At 42.0% G+C, this 27,248-nt stretch overlaps 1 protein-coding gene across 2 annotated transcripts; it reads right to left on the bottom strand.

The window, feature by feature from the left end:
• Positions 1–33: 33 nt before the first annotated feature.
• Positions 34–25,433, bottom strand: LOC117760917 (constitutive coactivator of PPAR-gamma-like protein 1 homolog). Of its 2 annotated transcripts, none has more exons than XM_034584335.1 (17): positions 24,673–25,433; positions 22,695–22,941; positions 22,526–22,608; positions 16,318–16,446; positions 14,541–14,631; positions 12,174–12,262; positions 11,823–12,073; positions 11,267–11,360; positions 10,947–11,168; positions 10,611–10,782; positions 9,388–9,637; positions 9,096–9,210; positions 8,221–8,430; positions 5,298–5,481; positions 4,631–4,769; positions 4,438–4,534; positions 34–1,659 (listed from the first exon to the last, which is right to left on the bottom strand). In XM_034584335.1, exons 1-17 carry the CDS (start codon positions 25,144–25,146, stop codon positions 1,348–1,350), a joined length of 3,159 nt encoding a protein of 1,052 aa, XP_034440226.1. In that variant the 5' UTR covers positions 25,147–25,433; the 3' UTR covers positions 34–1,347. The 2 variants fall into 2 exon arrangements, with proteins under 2 accessions (XP_034440226.1, XP_034440225.1); XM_034584334.1 differs by having other exon boundaries at positions 5,283–5,481.
• Between the last annotated feature and the right edge of the window lie 1,815 nt (positions 25,434–27,248).

Raw genomic sequence — 27,248 nt, forward strand, 5'->3', positions numbered from 1 at the left:
GATGAGCAATAAATAAGTCAAACAAACAACAGCTTGTACTAAAAGAATATAGTTTTATTAAGCACTGTAGCTAAGTTGCCTTCAAATACACCATCCCCATGATCCAACTGTCAATCAAACCCAACAGCAGTTTATTCTTTCACAATCCATGAGTTAGGAAGAAACTGTGATCAGCTCACATAGAAGGTAACCTATTCAGCTCTTGCAGAGGGACTGTGGGAGGGGGGGTACAGTACACCATTTCTCTGATCACTAATGGACAATGAGAAGCTTTAGGAGAATTAAGTGGACATGATAAATGATGATCCTGGTGTAGAGGTGGTGTGAGGGTAAAAACAACACTAAAGTCAATTACTGGCTGATGGCTAAAGTTTTCATTAGAAGGTCGAGTACGTTGCTTTGAGCTACAAAAGGGTTGATTTTGATCCAAGCTATGAATAAATTTTTTCTTAGTTATTTGACTAATGCAGAACAGCAACAGAGAACAATACAGTATGAATACACTAGTTCAAAGTAGCTACATAACATTGTTTTTTTGTTTTTTAACTTAATGCAACAGAGGTCAATATCACAGGGGAAATAAACAAGGTCAGAACAAATCTGTTACTAACAGTTAACATCATTTATGGGATATCAGTGGTATTAGTCGTTTTTTCAATTTGCAAATGGGCACGGTGCTTGTAAAGATGGAAGAAAAAGGACGACATGCATAATAACTACACACCTCTTTGATGTGTGAACCATGCAGAAGGTTTGTGTTGAAGCGGTGCTGCTACAGCTCCGCGTGTGAGGAAACCTATCAGGGTGTGAAGAGATCTTTTGCATCAGATTTTTGAGCGGTTTTTCGAAACGTTACAGCTAAGTGGCGGAAACCGCACAGAGCTGCTGCTTCAGTGGGAATCAAACACAAAAGTGGTTGACCAAAGGGGGACATGTTGCATTTTGCTTTTCTGTTTCTACGTGTAGTTTTCAACGTGCAGTTATCATGACAACACAAAACTGATTAAACTGTACTGTCACGAGTACATGGTGCCAAGTACTGGTAGATTATTAACCTATAAGAACAAAAATCGTCCCAAATCAAAGCTTCTTAAAGCTTTTAGTATTAAAAGAAAAGGAAAAGTGTAATTCTCTTAAACATGTAGAAACGATGGTGACGCTGGGATGTCACCAGGGACTCCTTCACTTTGCAGTGTGTCATATATTGTGTGTTTACTGAGAGGGATCTGAAATTCATCTCTGTTCTTTGAGAGGAAACGTGTACATTTGACTGTAGGCTTTTCAAATTATCAGGTATTCCTAACGCTGCTCCATCTTTCATCCATCACCCTCTCTAGAAAAATAGGCTTACACTTCTCTTTTTGAGACGGCGGCCTCCAGACCCTCATCTCTATGGCAGCCTCCATCTACATTTAGTGCATTTAAGTGAGGATTAGTATTGCACGTCTTGGAGTCATTGCTAAAGGCACTTTCGACGATGAGAGCCCTGCAATCCTCTTTATCTCCATTCAGCTGCTCCTGCTCTTTGTCTGTACCGTTCTCCGTGGCTGAGCCGTCGCACGGTGCAGGGGAGGATGCCTTCTCCTCCGGCTTGGGATCCTTCTTCTCCTTCACTGCATCGTGTCCGGATGTATGAGGCGGCTTATAAGCAGACTTACTCTGGTACAGATGTCAGACAATAAAGGATGTTAAAAATGATGCAGTTACACAGCAGCAGTGACTGTGAAACATCATGTTAGACCCGGAACCAAAACACAGACATGGGCTGACAGTTCTGGTTAAACAGAAAGACTAGAGAGTAAGAAGTAGAAGTCAATTAAGGGTAAAATAAAGGGGGTTTAAACAGCACAAAGACCTGCTGAGAGGCTCTTTAGTTCCCACACATCACATGCTGAAAGCCCACACAATGGTTGTGTACTTTGTTGTTGCACTGTAATTAAATTGTGAAAAGCGAAACAGTGTTTTGATCTTTGTGAATCACATATGGTGAAGCTTAACAACTGGCAGGATTATCCTTCGTTACTGAAAAACAGATAGTAGAGGCTGTTCTTCCAGGTTTTCAGTAATATTTATTTGACCTTCCGTATGGTGCCCAGGCCCATCACTATAGCTGCCTTCAGACATCCAGATATTCTCCTGAAATTATCTGGAGGGACGGTATGTGAGAGTGTAAATGTGCAAGTCAGAGGCTCTCCAGAGTTCTTCCTGCCACTCCCCTGGTAAAAACTCCAAATGTCTGAATGAGCCCATGTGAGAAAGCAGTAGATTCCTCTGAGGAAAGTGGGTGTGAAGATGATGTTTCTGGACGGACACAAAATAGAATCTAAAATAATAAGGATGAATCAGGATGAGAAGACTAAAAGAGGTGTCATGCCAACTTGGAAAGATGAGGTTAAAGAGTTTTTGGTGATTAGGGCTGATGCTGGTGTAGATGTGGTGTAAACAAAACACATGATCTCAGTAGCGTAATTTAGACATTACATCTCGACTCTGCACTCGAACTCTCCTGAGATTTCGGTGTTATGGATGCGTGTGAGCGGAGAATCTCCTGCTGCATTTGGTCCAGACACATTAACTCCAGACTACTGGTGAGACTACCATGAAATCTGAATTAAACATTCACCATTTGCATAAGATTCAGAAGATTTCCTCCACAAAGCCAAAACTCAGATACCCATGAACTTTGCATTGGATAATCATAGTCGGTAGAGCCTAATGTTTTATTTTATTTATTCATTTTGACCCACATTAAAAAGAACTTCAAAATATGCCACAATTTAATTGGTATTAGAAATGCCGAGCACATTCCTTCTTTTCAGAGGATGGTTCCTTTCTTTTGTGGACACTTCCATGAGCATTTCAAACAAACCCTGAAGCATAAATACAACACTTACAGCATCACTTGACTAACATGTTACAAATGTCTTGAATTGTTTTAGAAGCCACTTTCCCACATGGAATCTGTATTATTTCTACTTTAATCTGGGATGGTTTGCATGCCACTCAAACATCGGTGGTTGTACACTGAATGACTGTTGTACAGCAGAAAGAGCTGCAATGCTTGAGTAACATTAGATCCCTGGTGCATAACAGGGAAAAGTGGTACTGCTCAATAACAGGGGTTAAGTATATGACTTGTTCTATGGTCACTACATCTACATTTATTTTTGCTATTGACTTCTTGAAGAATCCTATGAAGAACCATAGTGAGAGTATGGGATGCTTGATTCCTTTCTCATGGTGAATCCCCTCATACAGTGGATCAGTTTTTGTTGGAACTTCCATTCTGTATATTCAGCATTTCACCGGACATTGACATTTATTTCCACCAGGAGATTTTGTTTTTTCCCCGTTAGTTTGTTTGCTGGTATGTCACAAAACTACAAAAGGGATTTCCATGAAACTTGGTGGAAGGATGGGACATGGGCAGAGAAAGAACCGATTCAATTTTGGCTGATCCAGACAAAGGGGCAAATGCAGGATTTTTATTCACTTTCTTTAAAATTTCAGAAAGGACATTTTACATTTTTAACAATTTCAAACAGAAATACTATATACAAAAGAAAAATTGGTATATTTAGAGGAATGATATCAATGTATGTGTGCAATTAGGTGCAGCTTGCTTGAATTTAAGGGCCTTGGCAGAGGTATGAGCTATACTGAATACTCTTCTAGTTCATCCATGCAGTTATGAATATCAATTTCACACTTTAAAATTTGTATTTTCACTCCCGTACTTTGACCCTGTTAGTTTTGATGTCAAGGTAATGACAGTTGGGACTTGCACGTTCAATGAGTAATAGGCAACGAAATCCAGAGCTCTTCTGTCATTTTACTATTATATAAAGAGTCACTTTGAGCTTCCTTTATGAGCTGCAGTGGAAGGACTGTGGAAAAAGTGGTGACACACACAGAAGACACAGACGAAGATGTCAAGAGAGTTTGTGGTGATAAGAACTGACGACGGTGTCGGGGCGCTATAAAAAACGGATTCACGTGACCGCAGCAGCAGAGTTAATAGTCACTTCCTGCCTCTGTCTGCTGCACCCGGCGGCTCCATCCCTCGCCTGAATAACACAGAGGATTTGTTGCTGATGTGAATGTGTCTGTGCAGAGAACCTCCTGCTGTGTTGTGCATGTGTGAAAAGGAGACTCTGGGTTAACTCCGTAGCAAATTCTCCGGATTTTACCCGGAGGTCATGTCTGAAAACTGCTCTGCTGTGTTCACACATAAGCTCATTCAGATTCTTTGGAGTTTATACTAGGGGGCCAGCCAGAGAAACTCAGGAGAAAGTCTAGAGGCTCTCACTCCGACATTTGTGTTCTCACATACAGCCCCTCCAGAGAATGCCCAGAGATTATCCGGAGGTCAGTGCATGTCTGAAAGCAGCTGTACTCTTGTGTGTGTGTGTGAATAATGATACATCACTGACTTACCAGGTACGCTCCATGACTCTGTAAGGCTTGAGTGTGGTACCTGCCTCCTCGACCAAATGCCCTTATGACAGGTGTGGAAATCACACCTCGCAGACGACTACAAAAGACAGACGGATGAAAGAATCGACGTAGTTTACAATTAATGATAATTTGCAAAAATACATGAGGCATCTTAACTCCCTTCTGCGCTTACCCTCTGTTTGCTCCCCCAACAGACACCACCTGAATAGGGAAGCCTCCTCTTCCTCTGCCGCGTCGACTTCCGGCCCACTGACCCACAACAGTACCAGCGATCTCCAGCTTCCCACCCTGAGACGAGATTCCTTGAAGGCCTCATTAGAAAAGGAAAAGCAAGTTACTGAATAGCAGACAGACGCAAACATTTAAAAACAAGAAGAAAACAAATATTTCCCGGTGAAAAAGCGGTGTCATACACGTAGAAGACACAAACGAAGATGTCAAGAGAGTTTGTGGTGATAAGAGCAGACGATGGTGTCGGGGTGTTGTAAACAAATGCACATAATCTCTGCAGCAGAGTTAAATCTTGCTTCCTGCCTCTGTCTGCTGCACCCGGCTGCTCCTCTTGCCTGAATAATGCCGAGGATTTGTTGCTGTTGTGAACGTGTCTGTGCAGAGAACCTCCTGCTGTGTTGTGCATTTGTGAAAGGCAAACTCGGAGGTCATGCCTGAAAACGGCTAATGATAAGCAAAGTTGGGTTGAAGCGGGAATATGATTTACTTTAAATCTTAGAAAAATGACCAATACGTGAAATAACTTCAGGATCAACCCTTTTAGGACCGAATACAAAACTACATGGCGTCTTACTGTTTGTGGCTGTACTCACCAGGCATCCCCCTACCTCTTCCCTGAGGAGGCATCACAGCGGGTGGGGGGTAGAAGGAACCGCTGGGGGCGTAGAAAGGCATCCCGTGAGGATTTGGTGGTGGCGGCGGGGGAAAGACAGGAGGGTGAGGTGGACGAGTGAAGCTGAGACCTTCCAAGATACTCTGACGCATCCTCTCCACCTTGGAAACCAGCTCAGACTGAGGAAAGAAAAAAACGGATCACAACCACCGCAAAACACCTGCCTCCCGTTCAACAAACTTTCACATCATAACCTGTATCCCTTTAAAAAAAAATAAAAAAGGCCTATTCTAGGTTAAAGAAAACTAAAATTTGTACAATTTGGATGATTAGACACTAGTGAAAACATAAGATTATTTTATATTAAATTTCTGCCAACAGATCCCTTTCACCTAAATCTTACACTCTGGACCTTTAAAGTTGGCGCTTTTAACCAATGATTCCACTCCTAGGGGGCTGGTGGTGTCATCTGTATATAAATTGGTTCATCACTCCATGGTATTTCTTAACTATACAGTATACATTGTTTGTTTTCAGAAACACTCATTATCATCGTTTTCTTCATTACACTCACACCCTGCATATGTAGTGTCAGTTCAGTTGCTCCACACCACACTCCTTTATTGCACTTAAAAAGTCACATTCTAATGTCTGATGCGATCTAAATCAAGCGAACCCCACACAGTCAGAGAAAGTCCATGTTGGCGTCTTGGTCGTAGCTCAGCAGTGACGTGCTCGTGTCTGTCTTGCTAGACGGCAGCAGAGCTGAGGTCGGAGGGAGCATCTGTCTCGTGCTGCCATCACCTCTACTTTCATCGCAGTTCAGTGGGTCGCTCATGTTTAATGCTACCCTCGTTTTGAGAGGCCTACAGTGTCGATGCATCATCAACTTTAAGTACATTCACTTAAATATTTTACTTAGTGCAGCTTTAAGCGCATGTTTTCACCCATTCTGAAAAAGAAAAGCCCGCACAGTTGTCTGTGGTCTTTTATTTCTGAATACCACTTGTGCTTACTTGCTTTGATGAGGCTTGGATGTAATTCACTTTTCTAATATTGATTAAAATCATAAAAATTCTTCCCAGTTAAGTGAGTGCAGTTATCAGCCTCTCACATCTGCAGCTATGATGTCTCTGATCAATATCAGAGTGTTATTTAACAGACTGCTACATTAGCTCAAGCTGCTGCGCTTCCACTGAAGGTGATGGACAAAATCACGTTCCAGCACAGTAACAGCAGTTTTCTGATCAGCTTGTTACTGATCCACTGATTTCACTGAACTGCAGCATCTTAACTGAATGAACGTTAACCACAACTACAGAGTTCTCCACCGCTCTGGAGAGAAAGGAAACTGTTGGCTTTAATACAAGACATTATTCTAACTTCTTAAGTTTAAATATCTAGACGACATAATTTTGTGGTCATTCATTACAACATATACTATTTTTAAATGGAGAGAGTACCAGTCTAACTACAGTGCATTATGGGATGTTTGTAGCCTTATCGTTTTAATAGTGTTAAAAGTGTTTTCACGTCCATCTACAGTGAGTCTTTCAAAGATAATCAGCCCCTAAAGTGTTTGGGTAGTGACACTGATTCAGAGGGGACTCGACTCACGACAGTAAGTCAGTCAGATGTTCACAATGCACAGAGCCCACACTCCTCAACCAACTTAACCTCAACAACCTCACAACCACCACAGCATCTAAGTAGTCCAGTGAACCCTGCTAAGTTTCAATATTATATAACTAATATTTGTCAACAGTGATCACTATCACATTTGGCAGCTCATCATGGTAATGCATATTAAGGAATAAGCATTTTAATTGTAGATACATTTGGAGCCTATAGCTACATAGTTTAATCTTGTATTTTAGAAAAATATTGAAAAAAATAATTCCAATCACAAGCTCTCAGTCAAAGAAAGTTTTCCGAACAGACTAACAGCCCAAAAACCGATGATAGAAAACAAAAAAGCAGAAAATCTGAGAGTGGAGCTTGCTTCATGCAGCAACTGACCAGATGTGCAGAAGTTTGAATCACTCTCCAGTTCTCCCATCCCGCTAATATTCACAAAACTGTTTCCATCGCTTCTGTGCAACATGAACACCTCTGAGGAGCAGCAGTCTGAATGTGTGCACTATTATCTCCATTTATAGGATTCATCTAAATGACACACAGGAGGTTACCAGATGCAGCCAGGAAGAGGTTATGACTGTTTATTTTTTTGTCTTTCAATTTGAGAGCATTGATTTCACATTCGTATATTGTAATGCTTTCACTCAAAACACCGGAATCTCGCATGTACCCTGCTTGAGCTCAAACGTCTGCTCTCTGATTTTTTCTTCTGCTCTTGGAGTTTTTTGTGCAACAATCTGTTAAAATTCCCCAACCAATAGAAGCTGTCAGCTGCAGGGGTGACAACATTAAATTTTCCCGCCCTATGTTCAGGCTGTGGTACAGGTGGTTAATTTCATTTATTATATGTATATCCCTTGCTATACTAAGAAAGACAACAACACCTTCATGGAGCAGGTTTTTATAAAGATCAGTTCTGCATGCGATTCATTAGAAAAGAGAAGAGGAAAAATATAGTCATCCATTAATCGTAATGGAGGTAAATGTTTGAAATAATCGTGATATTTATGTTATGTCATATTGCCTAGCCTAGAGTGTAGGGTATGGAGTGAAAGCATCTGAACATGAAATCAATGAATCCTGCTCTCAAACTGAAAGACCATGCTCTTGAATAAAGATGGGAAAAACCCCATACTATGATGGAAGGCCTACAACCCATGTCCATTCAGAACATGTTCCAAACGGTTTTGCATTTAGAGGTTGTTCAGCTAAAGTGAATCACACCGAGGCCTGAAGTGGAAGCATGTTTTGCTGACTTGTGGGTAGTGTGGTCAAGCTACCTGACCATCACAGAGGTCAATGAGCTGGGCCTTCTCCCTGTTGGCCCTGATGAGTTTACTCTGCAGCAGTTTGCCGTCAAAGTACATCCACGGACAGCAGTGCTCCCAGGGAATAGGCTGTCCGCACGCGTCGTTGGCAAACAGAGCCATTTCCACGCCGCTCAAGAACAGAGCGGCCAGCTGGACTCCTCGAGGGTCCAGGTGGTCGATCTGTGGGGGGGGAAAACCAACACGTTTTAAAACTTTTGCTAAAATGAAAAGAGAGTATGTCCCTCTATTGGACCCCCCCAACACCAAGAGCATTCAGATTAATCAACAGCGAAGCAAAGCACAGAGCAAGCGTAAGCAGCCCATTCACTCCCAGCTGCCAAAAACACATCATTGGACGACCAGATCCAGCAAACACAGAAAGCCAGCAGACACAACCTACATGTTCTGACAGAGCTACACACAGACAGAACACAAGCACACAGCGGGTGTGGATGGTTTAGACTAACAAAGGCCGAATGCAAATAGAGCTCCAACTTCTTTACAACTCTGTGTGAGGCATGGAGTTGATAAACCATCCACACGGGACATGAGCACGCCTCAAAAGCTCTACAAATACATGTCTCAGAGCAAAGCTATGGAACAACATGCTTGTAACCAAACAGGGTTTCACACAAGCATGTTGCTTTGCCTGCAGAATATGAGGAGTGTGAGAGAATCACATACAACATGAAGTCCAACAGGAGACACCAACCAATTCACTCGTCAGTCCCCGGCTCTCTGAGCAGGAAAGTACATGCAACGCTCGAGAGTGATTGACAACCGGCCATTCATGATGTGTGCGTGTTTCTCAGACACTCCCCATATCATGAACACTACAAAATCACCTTCAGTTCCTGCAGCTGGTCAGGCTCATAAAGTTTAGGAGAAAGTGCTTGGGCTAGGAAAGCGTCAAGTTCGTTACGACGCAAAATTCTTACTCCTGGCCAATGTAACATAAACCTGAAGCAAAACACAGAAGGTTAACAGTGTTACAAATAACAGGAACTGATCAGCACCGTCTCAATAAATCCTCACTCTCCTTCACACTGGTCTCCCTCCTTACATCGACAGTGAAATTGACATACTGTATCTGTGTGTAAGACCACACCTGGTTCTGGATATTAGCAGCCTACTAACCGTAGCACACAACAGAGCACCAAGAGGGGTGTGGGGATGTTGGCAGGGTTTAGCATAGCTGGAGTGTCGGAGCGGAAGCAGGCCAGGAACGCCCTCATCCTGCGGTTCTTGTCCTCCACGGCCTTCCCCAACCACAGCTTCTTCAGGTTGGGACAGGTCCACTCCCTGAAGGGCAGCGCCTCCACCAGCTCTGGAGTGTGGGGAGACTTGCCTTTGTAGGCAGCCCACTCTTTGACCATCACATGTGTATCTGAGGGAGGAAACGAAGGGATTTGAAGATTTAAAGATATCAGTGTCGTATTCACGGTTACAATTGACCAAGGACTAAAATAAATATAAATCAGTCTATCTATCCTCAGATAGATAGATGAGAGCTCATCAGTGACTCTGCTGCACGTCAGAGAGAGCTAGACTGATAAATCGGCGTAACAGGTCAACTAACAGATATTAGCTGACTGCAGTTAAATCTATGTCAGTAAACAGTACACCGAGACCTCAGAAAGAATTCAAACCTCTTCACTTGAGGCTCTCTTTATTGTGTTGTAGATTTGATTTTAAATGGATAAAGTTGTCATTTAGTATTTAGCCGCTGTTCTCTGGCTCCACATTGTAGTCAGGAGCATCCTATTTTCTTTAATTACCCTTAAGAGTTATCTGACTTGAGTCCACCTGTGGCGAACTGAATTGAATGGACATAGCTAAGGACATAGTTTCTGTGCATATAAGGTCCCACAATTCAAACTACATGTCAGAAATAATACCAAACCACTACTTCCAAGAAATTCTGTAATCCTCTGTCATAAAACTGTGGTGAGACATCGATCGTTTATGGATATCAAACCATTTTTTTAAGGTTTTGAGCATTTGAGCTCAATGGCCTTAATGTTTATTAATTTGGAGAAAGTTTGGAACCAGGACTCTTCCTAGACTTGGTCGTCCAGCCAAACTGAGTAACTGGGGAGAGAGAGCTGTGCGCAGATGCACAAAGCTTGTAGAGATTTACCCAAGAAGAAGGGCTCCTACAAAGTACTGAATTTAAGGTCAGCTTCCTTTTATCAGTCTTTGATTTTTGTTAAATGTGGAAAGATTTCTTAACGTACAGAGTATGGATTGATGGGCACGAATGGCCATTTTATCCATGTATAATTGTATCTACAACCTAACAGATTCCATTTTTTACTGAATAAAGTAATCAAGAAGGTAAGAACCACTGTCGCACTCACATTCAGGGAGGCAATTATTCCTCATGGCGAGTCTCTCTGCCTTCTTCCTGGTCTCTGCCAGGCTGAAGAGCACTCCGTAAACATATTGACGAACAGGACGAAACAGCTGCACTGCTGTAGGCAGGTCTTTGTTAGCTTCATCTTCAATGGTGACAGACAGCTTAATCTCTCCCTGCAAAGACACACAGTTACCTTAATGCTGCACAATGACACAGACGACTGACTACACACACTTCAGACTCCACACACAAATATGGTGTGTATATGTATTGCATCAGATCTGAATAGACACGTGAATTTCTGTCCATTCAGTCTTGATGGCCCAGACCTCCTAACCTTGGTGAGAACATGGTAGATGTAAGGGAACATCAGACCCTTCTTGTGTCTGTGCTCGGCCACCCTCAGAACCTCGGGGGTCACATCAGGGAGAGGTGGGATGGTTATATCCATGTGGTTCCTAGTGGGCATGGAGAGCAGAGAGGGGATCTGGGCATTCAGGCTGTGGAGACCTGCAGCCTTCAACCCGGGGCTCACAGCAGAGGTCACACAGAGGTCAGTCTGAGGACAGAGGAGACACAAGTTTAAGTATAGTTAACTGGTGAGATAGTTACCAGGTGTTATCAGGGGGTCCGATGTGTTTCTGATGTTCCACTCACCTTTGTTTGGTCTCCCAGTTGTCCGTCTCTTGTGTTCTCAGAGTGAGGAGGATGTCCATTCTTCTCCCAACCTCCCTTATGGTCGCTTACATGACTAAATATAAAACAACATACACGTGAATCATGTAGCAGTTAAAAGATGAACTGTTGAACATCTGACAGGTGGTTTATCATTACGGAAAATGCTGGTATGTAGAGGACATTCAAAACTATAGCTGTTGGCTGATGACTTCCCTGGATATAAAGGCAGCAGAGAGCTGCCACATGAGAAAGAAACACTTGAAGGACACTGACACATAGAGAAGAGACTGGAGAGGACACGGAGACAGAGCAGAGACACGCTACCAGAAAAGGTTCTGTGTTGGACAATTTATGTTGATTGATGAATTTAGTCAAGTTTATTCCGAATTTCTGTGAAATTAAAGGATGTTACGAAGTCAATGGCTGATGTCTGGCTGTTGTTGGGAGATCCCAGTGGGAAAGTCCCTTGTCACACTACCTTCTCCTGGAAAGAGGACAGTCACACAGAGAGAGAGCTGGTTTGTGCTGGACTCACTTGGCAGTTGAGCCTGAGCTCTCATCGTTCTCCGAGGAGGAGGAAGTGGAGGAGGCATTAAAGAAAGCAGCCTCTGTGTGGTTGGGGCTCCCGGACTGGCCCCGGGTGATGGGAGAAGACCTCTCATACAGTGGTGTGTGCTTCCCTTCAGGAGGAATGTGGCTGAAGCTGTTCTGCTCTGGGAGGCCTTTGTTCAACGTGTCCAGAGCCAGGCTGCGCTCCACCAGAGGCTCCGGGTACGAGTGCTGGACCTGAAGATGACAGAGAGGGAAACATGAACATGTGGTGTCTGGTGAAGACGAGCCACCTGCAGTACTTTCACTGGTGCGTCAGTCTCCTCGAAAGCCTTACCCCAGGTTTTACAGGCAGCGGCGCCTGCGGAATGTTGAGCATTTTGGGAGATGGCACTGCAGCAGGCACTCCCATGAGTTTTGGTGTGACTGTAAAAGACATACGAAGCTTCAGTATATAGACTTGATAAAGGCTGGAGCTGCTGCACAGAGCCACAGATAACACACAGCTCATGTCAGTATTTGTTTGTGGGAACATGGAAGTGTGGAGGTGTTATATACTAATTAGTTAAATCTATAATTACAATGCATATTAACTGACAACGTGAAAATAATGTGACAATGTGAAAGATATCCCTGGGGCAAGGGAACATACAGATAATTATCACCTGGATCTGCAGCTCCCCTCACCTTGACTAGAGCAGCTCCCCTCACCTTGACTAGAGCAGCTCCTCTCACCTTGACTAGAGCAGCTCCTCTCACCTTGACTAGAGCAGCTCCCCTCACCTTGACTAGAGCAGCTCCCCTCACCTTGACTAGAGCAGCACCCCTCACCTTGACTAGAGCAGCACCCCTCACCTTGACTAGAGCACTTTCAGAAATAAAAATGTCTGCACAAGACGCAGAAAATTGTTTCCAAGTTAGTCTGTTTCTTCTACGTGTGTGGCTCCTCTTTTTCATCCCGAGATATTTGTATTTTGTTTTAATAAGTTTTGCATCTGTTGCATGTTAGACACGTCATCAACATGCCCACTGGCTTGCAGTGAATCTCCAGCTATGTTCTCACATTGGCTGACATTAGTTTTGCTTTAGTAGTTTTTACTAGGGGGCTGGCTGGAAAAACTCAGAAGATACAGTCCTTCTGGATAATTTCAAGCGATAACGTGGAGTTCAGTGCATGTCTACAATAGTTTCAGCTCAGTTGAGCTGCCTCGTCCCTTGATATACTGTTCTAGTTCACTGTCACTGCTCTGTTTTGTTTCAAAGAATTAAACAATGTACAAATCCACTGCGCACTTCCTGCTCAGCAGCAGACACAGTTAGAAAACAGCTGGTGAACTAACTATGTTCTAGGGACACAGATCCTGTTCAGACATGGTGTTAACATCTGTCTCTAGGGTGACAAGTTCATCAGATCACACCTGATGAACATGAAATGATGTCAATATGAAATGTGTGAGCAGAAGGGAGAGAACAGGAGGGCCTGTGAGAGAGACCTACAATGAAATAAAATTTCAATTATTTGAAATAGAAAAAAAAAAATCTATATGTAGTGGTCAGTGTTAATATTGTAGGAGTGGCCACAAATGATTTAATATCAGTGAAACATTGAGAAGTGTAGAAAACCTTTCAGAGGACGTCAGCTGAGTAGGCGGTCATCAATGTAGCACAGGACACATTTGCGTTCACATAAAAATGTGGCCACATGCGTCTTGAGTGATCAAAACTCAAATGTGTCCTTAATGTGTATTTGATGTGATCACACCTGAACTTAGAGCCGTCCACTTGTTATCTCTCATTTCTAACTAATTAAAATGACTACTTTTTAGCAAAGAAGGCAGAGGAAAAGGATTTAATATCAGTCATTTCTCAGTTACTCGCCTCACTGCAGATAATGTGTTTTTTTAAGACGGGTAAACACTTCACACTGTGAATACAACAAGAACATCATGGCACAGCTCATGAAAATAACGTTTACACAGAATATGGAACATGTTCTCAGGTAGAAAGACTTCATTACGTGTTGTTATTCTTGTGGTTACTACCTAGTAAGGCCCACATTGAGAAAAGCAAGACTGGAATTCACAAACAACCTCCTTACTTACTGTCAACAGTCAAAGGATGTAACTGAGGAAAAACTTTAGCGGATGTAGAATATGGCTATGCAAAATAACAATTGACTTATTAACATAAATAATGTATTTTTAATAACTAATGAAGAACCAATATGCTGCTAATAACCAGCTAGTTAATGGTGAATAAGTGCAGCTTTGTGTAGTACTTTAATAACTACAGTTGTAAATATTCTCTAAATCCGCAGTTCGGATTCGCTCTTTGTTTGTGTTTCCTCGGAGGGGGGCACTCAGTGATGATTAATAGTCACATGATACATGTAGTCAAAGGACAATAAAATAGGTGTGATGTGTAATATTTACTATATACAGGTATACCCACCTTAAAATCACAGGTCCATCATCCTCTATCACAAAACAAGATTGTGGACATTCATGTCATGGTCTCAGTTTCAAATTGTTGTATCTTTATTAATTACCCGTGTTTAATAAAATGGCAAAACTTCTACACCTCATTGTGTAGTAAATTTGCTTACGTGTGTAGCTCTGTAAACAATTTGGAGGACAACACTGTAAGTGTACTGAATAATACTGGAGCACCTGATACAAAGAGAAGAGATCATTTATAAACCCACCAAACTGTGGAGGGAAATGAGGCGCTTTGCTGGCCATTGAGTAGTACTCCACTGCCTTCTTGAAGCGGATGACTTTGTCATCAGTGCACGACTGAAAAGAAAAGACATCAAGTAATCACACACTGTACACAAGCAGAGGAAAGAAAAGATTTTTGGTTTAACTGGATAATGTAATTTGGTAAATGGTATAATGTGAAACATGCAGCCAGATTTCCTGTTCGCTGAAAATTAATGGTTGCCAGATTCATGTCTTTTAAATAGCGCAGCACATTCAGAATGACAGTATGTTCAACTGACATCTCTCTCGCCCAGAGCAACAACATATTTCCATATCCGCAGTGTGTTGTTATTTAGGATGCTTGTATTTTCACTGAGGGAAAAACATATTACAGCAATGTTCGTTTATTACAAAATTCTAATGAGAAGAAGAAATGTTGGCACCGGTGTAAATTAACACTAAACAGTGTTTTTAGTCCACATTATTTATTTATTTTCTCTTTTCAGAGCAGCACATTTATGACCTATATTCTACGTTCACTTCACAAAATGCAATTGTGTAATTATGACAGTGACAATGTAAAGGTTTTGCTGTTGCAACCAAAATGAGTAAATAAGATCATACTGTTAAACATAAATAGCAATTAAAAATAATTTATTCAGTTTCGCAGCTGGTGTGACTGTTGCATTTCTATTTGGTCCCAAACTGAATCCTTATGAAAATGATTTGGCCTCCAGCTTTGTTATGGGTCATAACTCCCACTTCAGCTTTGAAGTGCACATGTTTGTATCTATAGCAGTTCTTTGTGCTGCCCAGGTCAACATGTTTGCTTTTCCAAACAATGTGAATTTAAAAAACTTGGCAGCAGATGGGAATTAAAAGTGCCCTAATTCAGTTTCAGTCAAATATTTTCTAGAAATGTAAATAAATGTTCTAGAAGTTATATGTCCTATAATTAAGACCAAGCAAGCAACGATTTGATTAATTGGAAAGCTCACTCTGCTCCGGTTGACTACAACAGTAATGTTGATGTACAATAATCATGTTGACATAGGAGCACCTGCTGTAGAACACTGGCTTCACGCTAACTCCTGAAGTCACAACTGTAACTGCTGCTTTTCAAAAAGATCATTGAATATTTTGTTTAGTCAGGCTTTAGTCTGCTGAATAATTTCGTGCTACAAAACTGTTATTAATTTAGTTCATTCCAATTTGAAGGACAATTTCTGTAATAGAACTAATTGTAATTTCCTTCAATAGCAATACAAAAAAGTTCTGTATATATTCATCAATATGTATTACACAAGCACAGAGAGTTACGGAACAGATAATAGTTTTAAAGGTTCTCCCTCTGATCTTTGATGTGTCATTGTTTAACAAGGGTTGGTCATTTTCTGTCCAAACGTTAAAAAAGTTAAAACCACATTTGACTGTGGTTGTGTCAAATTTCATTCATGAGGAAAAATCTGTCTTAAGAGTTGAAGGAAATAATGAGTTGATATTTTACTGTAATAATTATCAACAGACTGATATGACATTTGTTTTATTGAGATAACATTTTGGCTGGATCTATATTTTGTATTTTGACAAAAGAAAACTGCTCATGGATTTAAATACAAATTTGAGACCACGGCAATAAACAGCCATTCAGGACTTCCCACTGTATTTGATTCTAAGTACATGATCAAATCTTTCTGCATCACACCCATCACCTCCAGTGTAGAAAACTGTTTTTCAAAAGAGCCAGCGTCCTCCTGGCACATCTACCACTTCTCCTACCTGTGAAAGTTTGAAGATGTCTTTAGCGATGGCCTCCAGGTCAGTGATGTCCGGGATATTGCGGACGTAGTCGGCCACAGCCTTGATTACTACATCACAGGGCGGGAGCACAAGCTGGTGGGCACGCACCTGAGGATCGACCACACATGGCGGTCACAACAGGTCAGCCAATCATGTTTGAGTTTACAGTTGTAAGAACCTCTTTATATCTTACAGTAAATCTGGGGATTCTGAGATTACAAACAGCAGGTCTGTACATATAGCTTGAATTGTACATCAGTGTGTACAGGAAGGTCCTGTTACAGTATTTTAACAGGAGTTTGGGCCCAACACACACACTGGTTCATCATATACATGTACACATTAAAAGCTGTAAATCTCCAGTGCAGTTCAGTTGTGATCACTTGTCTCAATGCTGATTCGATGGTGAGAAAATATTTGTAACGCTGATCAACATAGTAATCAAATTAAATCCATTTGAATGATTGTCCTTCGATATGTTCCGCCCTTTGTTTTCACCATGCATTTGTAACTCATTAGACAGTTTAATCGACCTACCACCTCCGTCACACATTCCCCAGCCTCTCAACAGGCTGGTAGAGCTTTTGGAAGTTGGGTCTAAATACTGTGACACCATGAGCTGCCCTCAGCCACTGCAGCCCTGGCAAAGAAGCCAGTGAGAAATGAATCAGAGTGGTGGTGTATTATAGAAATTGGGGCAGCTGTGGCTCAGAAGTAGAGGGTCGTCCACGAACCAGAATGTGGGTGGTTCGATCCCCAGCTCCTCCAGTCTGTCCAAAGTACACTTGGACAAGATGCTGAACCCTGAACTCCCCCTGACGGTTGTGCCAACAGTGTATGAATGGTGTGGTAGAAAAAAAGGGCTGTGTTGTATGAATGACTATGTGTGTGTTGTCTAAATGCGAGTTGTGAATGTGTGTGAATGGGTGAATGCGACTTGTACTGTAAAGCTTTCTCTTCTGCAGTTGTTGACCTTTTATATGAATGAATCATGTTGGTCTGTGTTTCATCTCATGAAGTCTGTAGGGAAAATGAATGAGCGTTTTCTGTCAAAACCAGGGACAATAAGAACTGCACTTCCCAATGTGCAACTCAGTGTTTTGGTAAGAAATGGTCAATGGCTGCATTTTCTATTTTTATCCAGATGGTTTTACAATGTTGCCTTTCATTCAACCACTCCATGCAAGGTTCTAGACCAACCATTTAGAGCAACTCTGTGTTCTGTGCCTTTCCCACACGGACACTTTTGTCACAGGGACAGTTTGGACATTGTTTATTGACAACAGACTGAAGTAAAGTGACGTTTCAGTTGATGATACTTGTCGTGTTTATCTGGTCAAAGATCACTTTTCGTTGTGGAGATTTGTATGTGATGTAAATATGTAATAAAGCTGGGGTTGGTAATACTGGAAAAGCAGGCAACAGCAGGCTTCACTTTGAAAATATGCAACCGGTACATCCCACCCCCCTTATTGGCCCTCTCGTCAAAGCTACTCCGCAACAACACATGAAAGTGCTTTGACTAACTGCCAGAAGCTGACTTGTCTATGACTCGCTCGCTGTGTCTCTGTTTCAGTCGTGTATGTCTCACTGGCTGAAGACTCCGACTTAAGAGCAAAGGCAGGTCAGTAAGTGACAGACAGGTACGCCAGGCAATTGTTTTAATCGGCCTAAATGAAACGATTTGTTGCATTTATTAATATCCTGTGAGGGTCACAGACACCTGCTATTTCTTTTTTTAGTTCCAGAAAACTTTATTTATTGAAGGCTATTGGGATGTGAAGAGGATTTCAACAAATAAGACAAAACGTGTTTCAGAAACAAATTATCATCCCTGCCTTTAATTTGATCTGCTCATTTTTAGATAATTAATTAAAAAAAACAATAATGGGGCAGTGACAAGAGCAACTAGAAAATTCCTCCTGACGAGAAATTTCGAATGGGTGCCTAGTACTTTCTGCCGGCTCCAGAGAGACTCTTTTTAAAGCTGCATGTTAATAACACAGACTGGCTGGTTCAAGAGAGAGGGACAGACTTGATCATTAGGTGGCACTATCACTATCACTGCATTCACACTAATAGATCTGTTCAGGCCGGGGCTTTGATGAAGTGTGAGTAATTTGGGACCGATTGCTCACACTTCATTTTCACACTGATCAGTAGGTGGCGCTGTAACGATGAGTCAATATTGAAGTTTGAGGGTAACTGGACATCATATAAGCAAAAATATATGAATTGCTTCAGTTGGTTTTGAACTCACGACCAGTGGATCACTGAGTCAGCGTCTCAACCCACTGATCCAATCACATTATTGTTCAAAATCTTTGAAAGTTGTTTATTTAAAGAGTTCAAAAGTCCCCCTCTGAAAGAAAAAAAAAAAAGCAGTATTAAAGTTCTGCCCTCACCTGGACTTGAACTCACCACCTCTGACTCACTGTCCAACTGATCTACCCACTGCACTACATACAGTGTTGATCAAAACCTGTGAAGTCGTTATTATAAAAAATCCCACTGTCCCCCTTTCCCCCTTAGGCCCCCCTCCTCAGCGTGTGTATCTCACTAACTACCGCACCAGTGTGAGAGAAAAAGAGAGATCAGAGCTCGGGAGCAACCCTCAAACAAAACGCTCTCATTCGAAATCTATAACTCCTATCTGTAAAATATGAACACCGTGAGAATCACAAGACTTTGCCGAACAATCAGATCTGTTTTATTGGTTAAAGTCAAAAAATGGGACCGTGGGAGCGAGTTAGAAAAGTACTTCTCCTTCAGAAAATGTCCTAAAATTAACATTAGACCAAATGGGGAAGAGAAAGTGCTACACTCTAGCGCAATCCTCAAACAACTGCTTCTTACTCAAAAAGTATAAGTCCTATCTTTTTATTGGTGAGAGTTAAGAAATGGGACCGTGGGAGCGAGTTAGAAAAGTTTCAGGGATTTCCTCCATCCAGAAATTTCCTCCAAAATTAACATTAGACCAAATGGAGAGGTTTGTGAAAATAATTTCTTGATAAATTGTTACAGCCAGAAAAATAGCTGAGAGATTTCAGAGTAACATGTCTGCGAAGGAATATTTTTTTCCTACTTTTGGATCTAAAAATCATGTCTGACCTTAAGTCCCATTCGTCGTTTTATTGCGATCTTTGAGCGAACCGTTTCATGGAATTCTTAGAAAAGACACCATTCAACGTAATTCCGCAGGTTTTTTGTATGTCTCGTGTATGTACGATAAAATTTGCAGGAGAATAAGAAGAATATACACCACAGAATAATAATATGTAATGCATTGCCTAGTGGTGTCCGCACAGTTTCCATGTAGATAATTCTTCTATTATTCACTTTATGAGAAACTCTTAGCCCAAGTGACAACTGATCAAAAGCTGAAGAAATTCCCTCAACCAGTCTTGAGATATCACATTCAAGAGGCCAAAAACAGGTTTTATGAGGCCACTCTGACCTTGACCTTTGACCTCCAGGCACCAAAATCTAATCAGTTCATCCTTGAGTCCAAGTGAAAGTTTGTACAAAATTTGAAGACATTCCCTCAAGCTGATCTTAAGGTGTCACGTTCAAGAAAAACATACTTTGAGGCCACTGTGACTTTGACCACCGAAATCTAATCAGTTCATCCTTGAGTCCAAGTGAATATTTGTGCCAAATTTTAAGAAATTCCCTAAAGGCATTCTTAAAATATCCCACTCATGGGAATGGGAGGAACGGATGGATGGACGGACGGACGGACAACCCGAAAACATAATGCCTACGGCCACTGGCTGTAGCCGGAATAACGAAAAGAGCAAACAGAGAGGTTCAGACACCAGTCAAGACATTTGGGTTGTGTAGTTGTGTGTGTGTGTGTGGTCAACATGTGAACCAGATGGCTTTCGGTTTAATCACAGCTCATCGCAAACTAGCAGCTGAACCAGTCACACAGTGTGCCCTCAAACTGTCTGGCACTGTTGTCATGCAACTGTCTTACTCGACCCTTCACCAATCCACCAATCCAATAAAGCTGTACCATCCATTCATATCCAGCCAAACTGATAGATCCAGCTTGGTGGCAGCTGGTGGTGGAGCTCAGTCTTCTACTCATTTACATCTTCGGTTAATTCGGTGGTGTGAATATTCAACCTCATATTCCAGAAAGATCTACCAACAGTTCCACATCAATTTGTCAAACTAGTCATTTTTTCAAAAGCATTCATTATCAAGCAGCAGTGTTCCCAAACACACTGTGAACTGGATGACGGTGACAGGTAATGTCACCGTCATCCAGTTGTGGAATCAATAAAACAGCCACGTATGAGCTGGTCCACCTCTGGTCATCAAGGCAAAGCTCAGCAGGAGTTTACAAAAAAAATAAAAAATAAGAAATAAGTTCCTTTAAATTATGTATGACAGCAATAACATGTTCCTGCCCAGACAAGGCTTCTTCATTGATGTAACTATGAGCAGGCTGTTTTGGTTAAAATCAGATTTTTACAGTTGCAGGCCTTTAAAAGCCATTCGAGCTTGTTACTATGAAGTAAGGCTGGGCAATTAACCAAAAAGGTATCCAAACGGACATTTATAACATCTAACCGACCTCATTTTGCTCATGTCAGTTAATTCGGTTAAAACTCCCCAATGCGTGTATTCACAAACTGTCGGGTTTCCCCTACGTTTCCTGCTTTATCACCCTGCTGCATGTCCTCACTCCCCATGTCCTCACTACCCCGCTGACCTGCACTCACATTACACTAATAACAATAAACACCAACATTAATCAGAAGTTATGAGGACACGTAGGCTACAGGACTTGAAGTTTACTTTGTGTTTGTTAGATTTGCTCTAAAGTTTAGGAGACACGTAATTAAATACATTGAAAAAAAGTCCAACATTTTGCGCGCACGCAGTTCACACACAACACGAGACGTAACGTGAGACGCACAGCCAGAACATCAGGATTACAGTGATGATCTGACATCGATTGACTAAATAAATATGATCGTCAGTTTGTTTGAGGCACGACAGGGACAAAGACACAAAAACACAGAAAATAATAAAATAATCGTTAAATAGTAATGGAGGTTGAGGTTTGAAATAATTGTGATATTGATTTGAAGTCATATCACCCAGCCATACTTTGAAGTGTGGGGTCCATCATATACACACATTTTGTGCTATTGTGCATTTATGTTTATCTCTTTGCCCTGTGTCAAGTAGGCAGGGCTCATTTGGAAATGGCCACGTACATCCATAGCTGAACTCCAGATAATCTTCGGACATTCTCCTGCCAGCCCCCCAGTCAGAACTCTGAATAATGTCCATATGAGTTGATGTGAAACACAGCATGAGATTTACTGCAAGTGAGTTGTGTTAACGTTACAAAGGTGTGATGGATGCAAAAATTAAAAGTATATTAAAAAAGAGAGATTACAAGAAAGTCTAGACTCACTTGTGCGGACATTTTCTGGAGTTGATTTCTGAAAATGGCTAATGTTATGTGCCTGAATTTAGAGATACCTGAATCAAACTGTATAGTATGTGTGGCTGCCTAAAGCCTGATGTATGTTGCTCCTAAAACACACTTGTACTGTCCTCACTAGAACACCAAATGCATATTAAAAAGCTAAAATACATCCCCTCTCCAAAAACTAGGGAACCCTCCAGTTCTGAATCACATTTGTTGAAAACTAAAGAGACCACTGCTTTAGTTTGTCAGGTGTTTAATAAGAAATGTGTCCATCTTCAGCAGGAACAGGTCAGGGGATGATAGTCACAGACAGGAAGGGGAAGGGTCATCCTTACTATTCTGATGTGCTGATGCAAATGTGCTGTGGTAGTAGTGCAACATTATCCTTGCACTGCGTCTAACTCCCAATAGACGATTAAATATACACAACACTGAAGCAGCCGAGGCCTAGATATCTTTATTACTTCCAAAATCCCCAAATCCTATATTTCCCATCATGCAACTCAACGGCATCTCAACATGCGAGTGAGAGCGGTGACTTTCTGAAAAATGCCTCGACTACTTAGTTCCACTGGAGGAACAATTCACTGACCGGTCACAACAGGTCAATGTGCTGAACCACAGTTCCAGTCATTCATTACCAAGCTTCACCTCTCCCCACTCTTATTATTATTATTATTATTATTATTATTATACTGGACTGTAAGACATAAGAGAGAGAACATAGTTTACCTTCAAAGATGCTAATGGATGCTCTGGACCAAGTAAGCTCCAGTGAAAGGCAGCCAAGTCTTCATCAGGCAGTATGTGGTTTCCTGTAAAACACCATCAAGCACACCTTTTAGTCGGCCTCTTCTGAACCATCATCAGCCCAATCTGTGAGCGGCAGAGTCGTGCTGACCTAGGAGTGACGCGAAAATGACAAAATGACTCGGGTTGAGCTCGAGCTGCCGCGCCACTTCGTGCATCAGGTACTGGTTGGTCGTGAGGCTTTTTCCGTTGCGGCTCAGCTTGAGGGCGTGGGCGCTGAAGTAGTGTGGCACGTTGCACAGGGCGTAATCGGAGTCGTGGGCGACCAGGCCGTGGAAGCCGTTCTCCTTGCATAAGGTTATCACTTCCAGGTGGTGGTCGTCCATGCTCTGGACAACCTGAGGAGGGGTCGAGATAAGAATTAGGCCTGAGCGGGGACAGCCTCAAAAGAAACCTCTAACACAGACATGTTGAGTCAGGCACTCGACTGAAGGAAGACAAAGCAAAGCAGGTGCAGGTTTGAAGGAGCAGCTCTAAGTGTGTTAAACTCTACAGAGCTGAAAGCTACACAAACAAATAACAGGCTTCATATTTAAAATGTTATCCAGAGTCTGTGACAAAAGAACTAAAAATAGAATCATCATTTGAATGCTGAGAGCAGGAAATAGAAGTCACCACTCACAGCGTCATCACAACGAGAGCCAGATCGATTTGTCAATTGGCTGATAGTATGTGCATTTATGTTCAGATTTTACCTGAAACTGTTTATTTTTTTTAATGCAACTTCTATATATCTGGTTGTATTTCTCTTTCTATGTATTGGTTATTTATAAAAACATTTATGGTTAAACTGTAACATATCAAGCCTCAATTACATTTCTTTGTCATAATGGTTTGATAATGATAATCATTGCAATACAATTTTTTAAATATAGCTGAGTCAATATGTTGGTATTAGAATTGTTTAACTCTAACAATATCAATATCGGCATCAGCCCCCCCCCCCCAAAAAAAATCCATATTGGTCAGGCTCTGATCAGGATAGCATCAGGTTCACATCAGTGCTATGGATGCACCTATCTAACTTTATCTGTCCTGACACCTCAACTCTGACAATCCAAAGAGTCATTATTCAAACTCCATCCTCCTTCACTGTGTAACACGACAGGTGAACAGCCGAACACGAGCTAATGCATTTAACTGGCAGAAAGAAAAAAAAAGGTTTAGATCAAATTTGACACACTAACTGTATTTAATGTGGATCAGTTTCCATTTGTGGACGCGACATCTGCCCAATAGCCAACCCACTTAGTGGCGAGTCCAGCAGCAATAGAGCACAGCCTTAATTTATACATACAAATTGCAAGAATAAAGAAATGTAAAACAAACTATAACGCAGTAAATCATTTCAAGTATGATAACGGCTCCGCTCTGCTGCAAGCTACAGAAAGAACGACGCGCAAAATGAGATGTGTTGTGTTTTTGCATCACTAAAATATTAGTACATTTCTGCTCAGGTAATATTTGAGGCTACAGCTAACAAACACTGTCATTACATGGTAAGTTTTCTTCCATACTTGTTTTGGTCTATAAATGATGAGAAAATGACAGTCATGATTTCTCAGAGCTACGTGTGATGTCTTCATTTGTTGTCAACATCAAATGTGACAGACAGAGTGAAATACTGCATGATTATCAATTATCCACATATTTTCAATCAAGCCCCCTCTAGTAATAATGTGTGTGTGTGTGTGTGTGTGTTCTGGTGTCAGCAGCCAGTTTCTGTCTGTGGCCTCTAAGACCCGCAGGTGAGAGTCTGTTGTCTTTGCACAACTGGATCAGACCAACTCAATATGTGGCCTTTTAAATCAAATGAATGGAACGATCAGAAACTGTTGTAGTGTTCGTCACATGCATCCTCACACACGTAAGGTCACGAGATCAGAAGGCCTATGGTACTAGAGCAGGTCGCTGACACCACTGCCAGCCCCGAGTGTGGCAGCAGATTGATGCCATGGGTGAAGTTGGCAGTGGTGTCATGGTGGGCAGGCTAGCAGGCTAACCACAGAGCCTGCTAACGCTGGCAGTGCACCGCTCAACAGGCAGCACCAGGCCGAGCATTCACTCACTCCGACGCGGAACCTGAGGAGCGCCAGTCGGATGCAGTGGGCCATGCACACGGGAGGGAGGAACCAGACTTTGGGCGGAGGGGTGCCCTTGTTCTGGACGTGGCTGATGATCTGCTGGGCGGTCTGTCTCTCGTTCACCTGCCGCTTGACCCACTCGTGAAGGCGGCCTTTCTCCAGGGCGCCATTGAAGCACACCAGGAGCTCAATGTTGCCGCTGAAGCAGGCCTTGGAGAGGGCGGCCAGGTAGCCCAGCATGTGGTTCCACTGGCCCCCGCTCACCCAGTCGGTGTAGAAGCCCCCGTAGAGCCGGTGGAGGCAGTTCTCGGCGTCCACCAGCAGTCGCAGCGGGCTCTGAGGGGGTCTCTGCCGGCCACCTCCGACCATACTCCCCCGGGCCAGCTTCTGGAGCTCCACCGGCACCACGGCGCTGGGGCAGTGCTTTTCTATGTACTCGAGGAAGCCGTGAACACCCATGATGAGCTGAGCTGGAGTGGAAACTTAAACTGTAAAAAACTGAACTAGCAGTAAAATGAAGCCGGTGCAGGCGGCGGTGCCTCGGCCGCTGACAGGCGCTGACAGGCGGCTGGCTGCTGCTGAGGGTACCGCAGGAGTGGGGGGTATTTTCCAAATAAAAGAACCGAGGCTGCTATTTGAGCATCGTCAGTCTGTGGTGGGTGGTTGTTGGGTCATGGCTGCGCGCCGCCATGTGTCCTCTCACGGAGCCATGAGGGTGTGAGAGTCTGACCGGGGCGAGAGGGGCGGGGAGGCGGCAGCACGTGACGCGAGGACGCACAGGCACGTACAGAGACACGCAAAGGGAAGCAAGAGAGTGCCTTACTCTTTACTTCCGCGTTTGATACATTTCATTTGTTAAAGACAAAACTTCGAGATTGAGAGAAATATTTCTATATATATATATATATATATATATATATATATATATACATATCTCCATCTATACATCCATCTTTTCATCTATCCATCCATCTATTCATCTATTCATCTATCCATATATCCATCTATCTATCCATGTATCTAGCAATCTATCCAACCATCTATCCATCTATCTATCTATCATCCATCCATCCATCCATCCATCCATCCATCCATCCATCCATCCATCTATCCATCCACCCATCCACCCATCTATCCATCTATCCATCTATCCATCTATCCATCCACCCATCTATCCATCTATCTATAGACTATATTCACATTGTTTATGAAGTGTTTATAAGAAATTATATAGTACATAAATGAATTACATTAAGTGGAGACTTTTTAAAGACTTGTTGAATCAACTTTATATTGGGCCATTAAAAAAATAATCTGTATAAATGAGAGAGTACCGAATGCAAAGTTCTCAACTTAAAACGTTGTATGCAGCCTTTATAAGTGTCAGTTGACTTTTAAAATACATTTCTAATCAATAACATTTGTATATTTTTGATACATTTGTGTGTTACTCTTGGGATAAATCCCTGCAAGAGTTCACTTCACGGGGGAGAAAACGACAGAAAACTTCTTGTCTGTAACCCGTTCACTCTCCTTATTTTCGCAATGGACTGACACTGCTTTAGCTTATGAAACATATGGTAATCTGAACCAGGGCTTTAAAAGGCGAGACGTGACCCATCTTGACAAGCTAAAATCTCTTTTTGTTACTTTTTTGTTGTGCTGAGGTCAAAGTGGACTCACAGTTTTACCTTCAGACTCAACCAACCAATGAGCAAGTTGCAGCTTCCCCATCTGATGCAGTAAAAGAGTATAACACAAGAGTAATGTCACCGTTAACAACAGATTTAAAAAAGACACTTTCACTATGCCAAGGAGTGATAATGAGGGCTGCCTAACCACAGCAACAAGTACCACTGCAGTGTGGTATCACATGAGTCCTCTCTTTGGCCTGTTGGTCCCCTGGATTTTCTCCTTCTAATATTTCAGCCCAGAACTTTTGGAGTTTGGAATTTATACCTATAGAATTATCAAATTATATATACATTGTTAAATAACATGACCAAATGTGAAAGTATGCACATATTTTTTTCATCCAATCATCTATCAAGTAATGTCCCAATGTTCTGTGTAGATCAGATCAGAATAGTCTTAAATGAAGAGGCAGAAAAAAAACATGTGAATGCAGCAATGTCAATTCAGTTCGGCTAGAGGGCAGCATGCAACTATAAGAACTGAATGTGTGAGCAGCAGTCACACAGAAGTTCTGGTTCATTTATTGATTGATTTATTAATATGTTGATTTGTTTGTTTGTTCCTCTGCAGATTTTATTTTCATTAATAGTTCAGCATTTAGAAACCTAGGAGTCAGTCTCTTTAGCTGGGTCCTGCTTTGTGCACTCACATACTCACATATAGAATGACTGATGTTTGCTTTGTGTGATTCTCTTACTACATATTTGTGTAGCTTTGTATAATCATGTCACTATCTCAAGGTAAAAACAATCAGGGTTCTTTTGTGGTCAGACCAAGCTGTGTTCTCCCTTTGGGGAAAAAAATTGAACTGTTGTTCCTCCCCTACTCTGTGCACTATTTTTTGTTTTTATTTTGTGATGATTTAA

This window comes from Hippoglossus hippoglossus, chromosome 5 (genome assembly GCF_009819705.1).
Source record: "Hippoglossus hippoglossus isolate fHipHip1 chromosome 5, fHipHip1.pri, whole genome shotgun sequence".
NCBI classification, from domain to species: Eukaryota; Metazoa; Chordata; class Actinopteri; order Pleuronectiformes; family Pleuronectidae; genus Hippoglossus; species Hippoglossus hippoglossus.

Excerpts from the sequence above, each read along its gene's own strand:
- LOC117760917 (XM_034584334.1), bottom strand. The coding sequence starts at position 25,146 with ATGGGTGTTCACGGCTTCCTCGAGTACATAGAAAAGCACTGCCCCAGC. Across the intron at positions 11,361-11,822 it reads AGCTCAGGCTCAACTGCCAA|TCATGTAAGCGACCATAAGG; the intron begins GTGAGTCCAGCA and ends TTTTATATTTAG. Across the intron at positions 9,638-10,610 it reads GAATAATTGCCTCCCTGAAT|ATACACATGTGATGGTCAAA; the intron begins GTGAGTGCGACA and ends TTCCTCCCTCAG.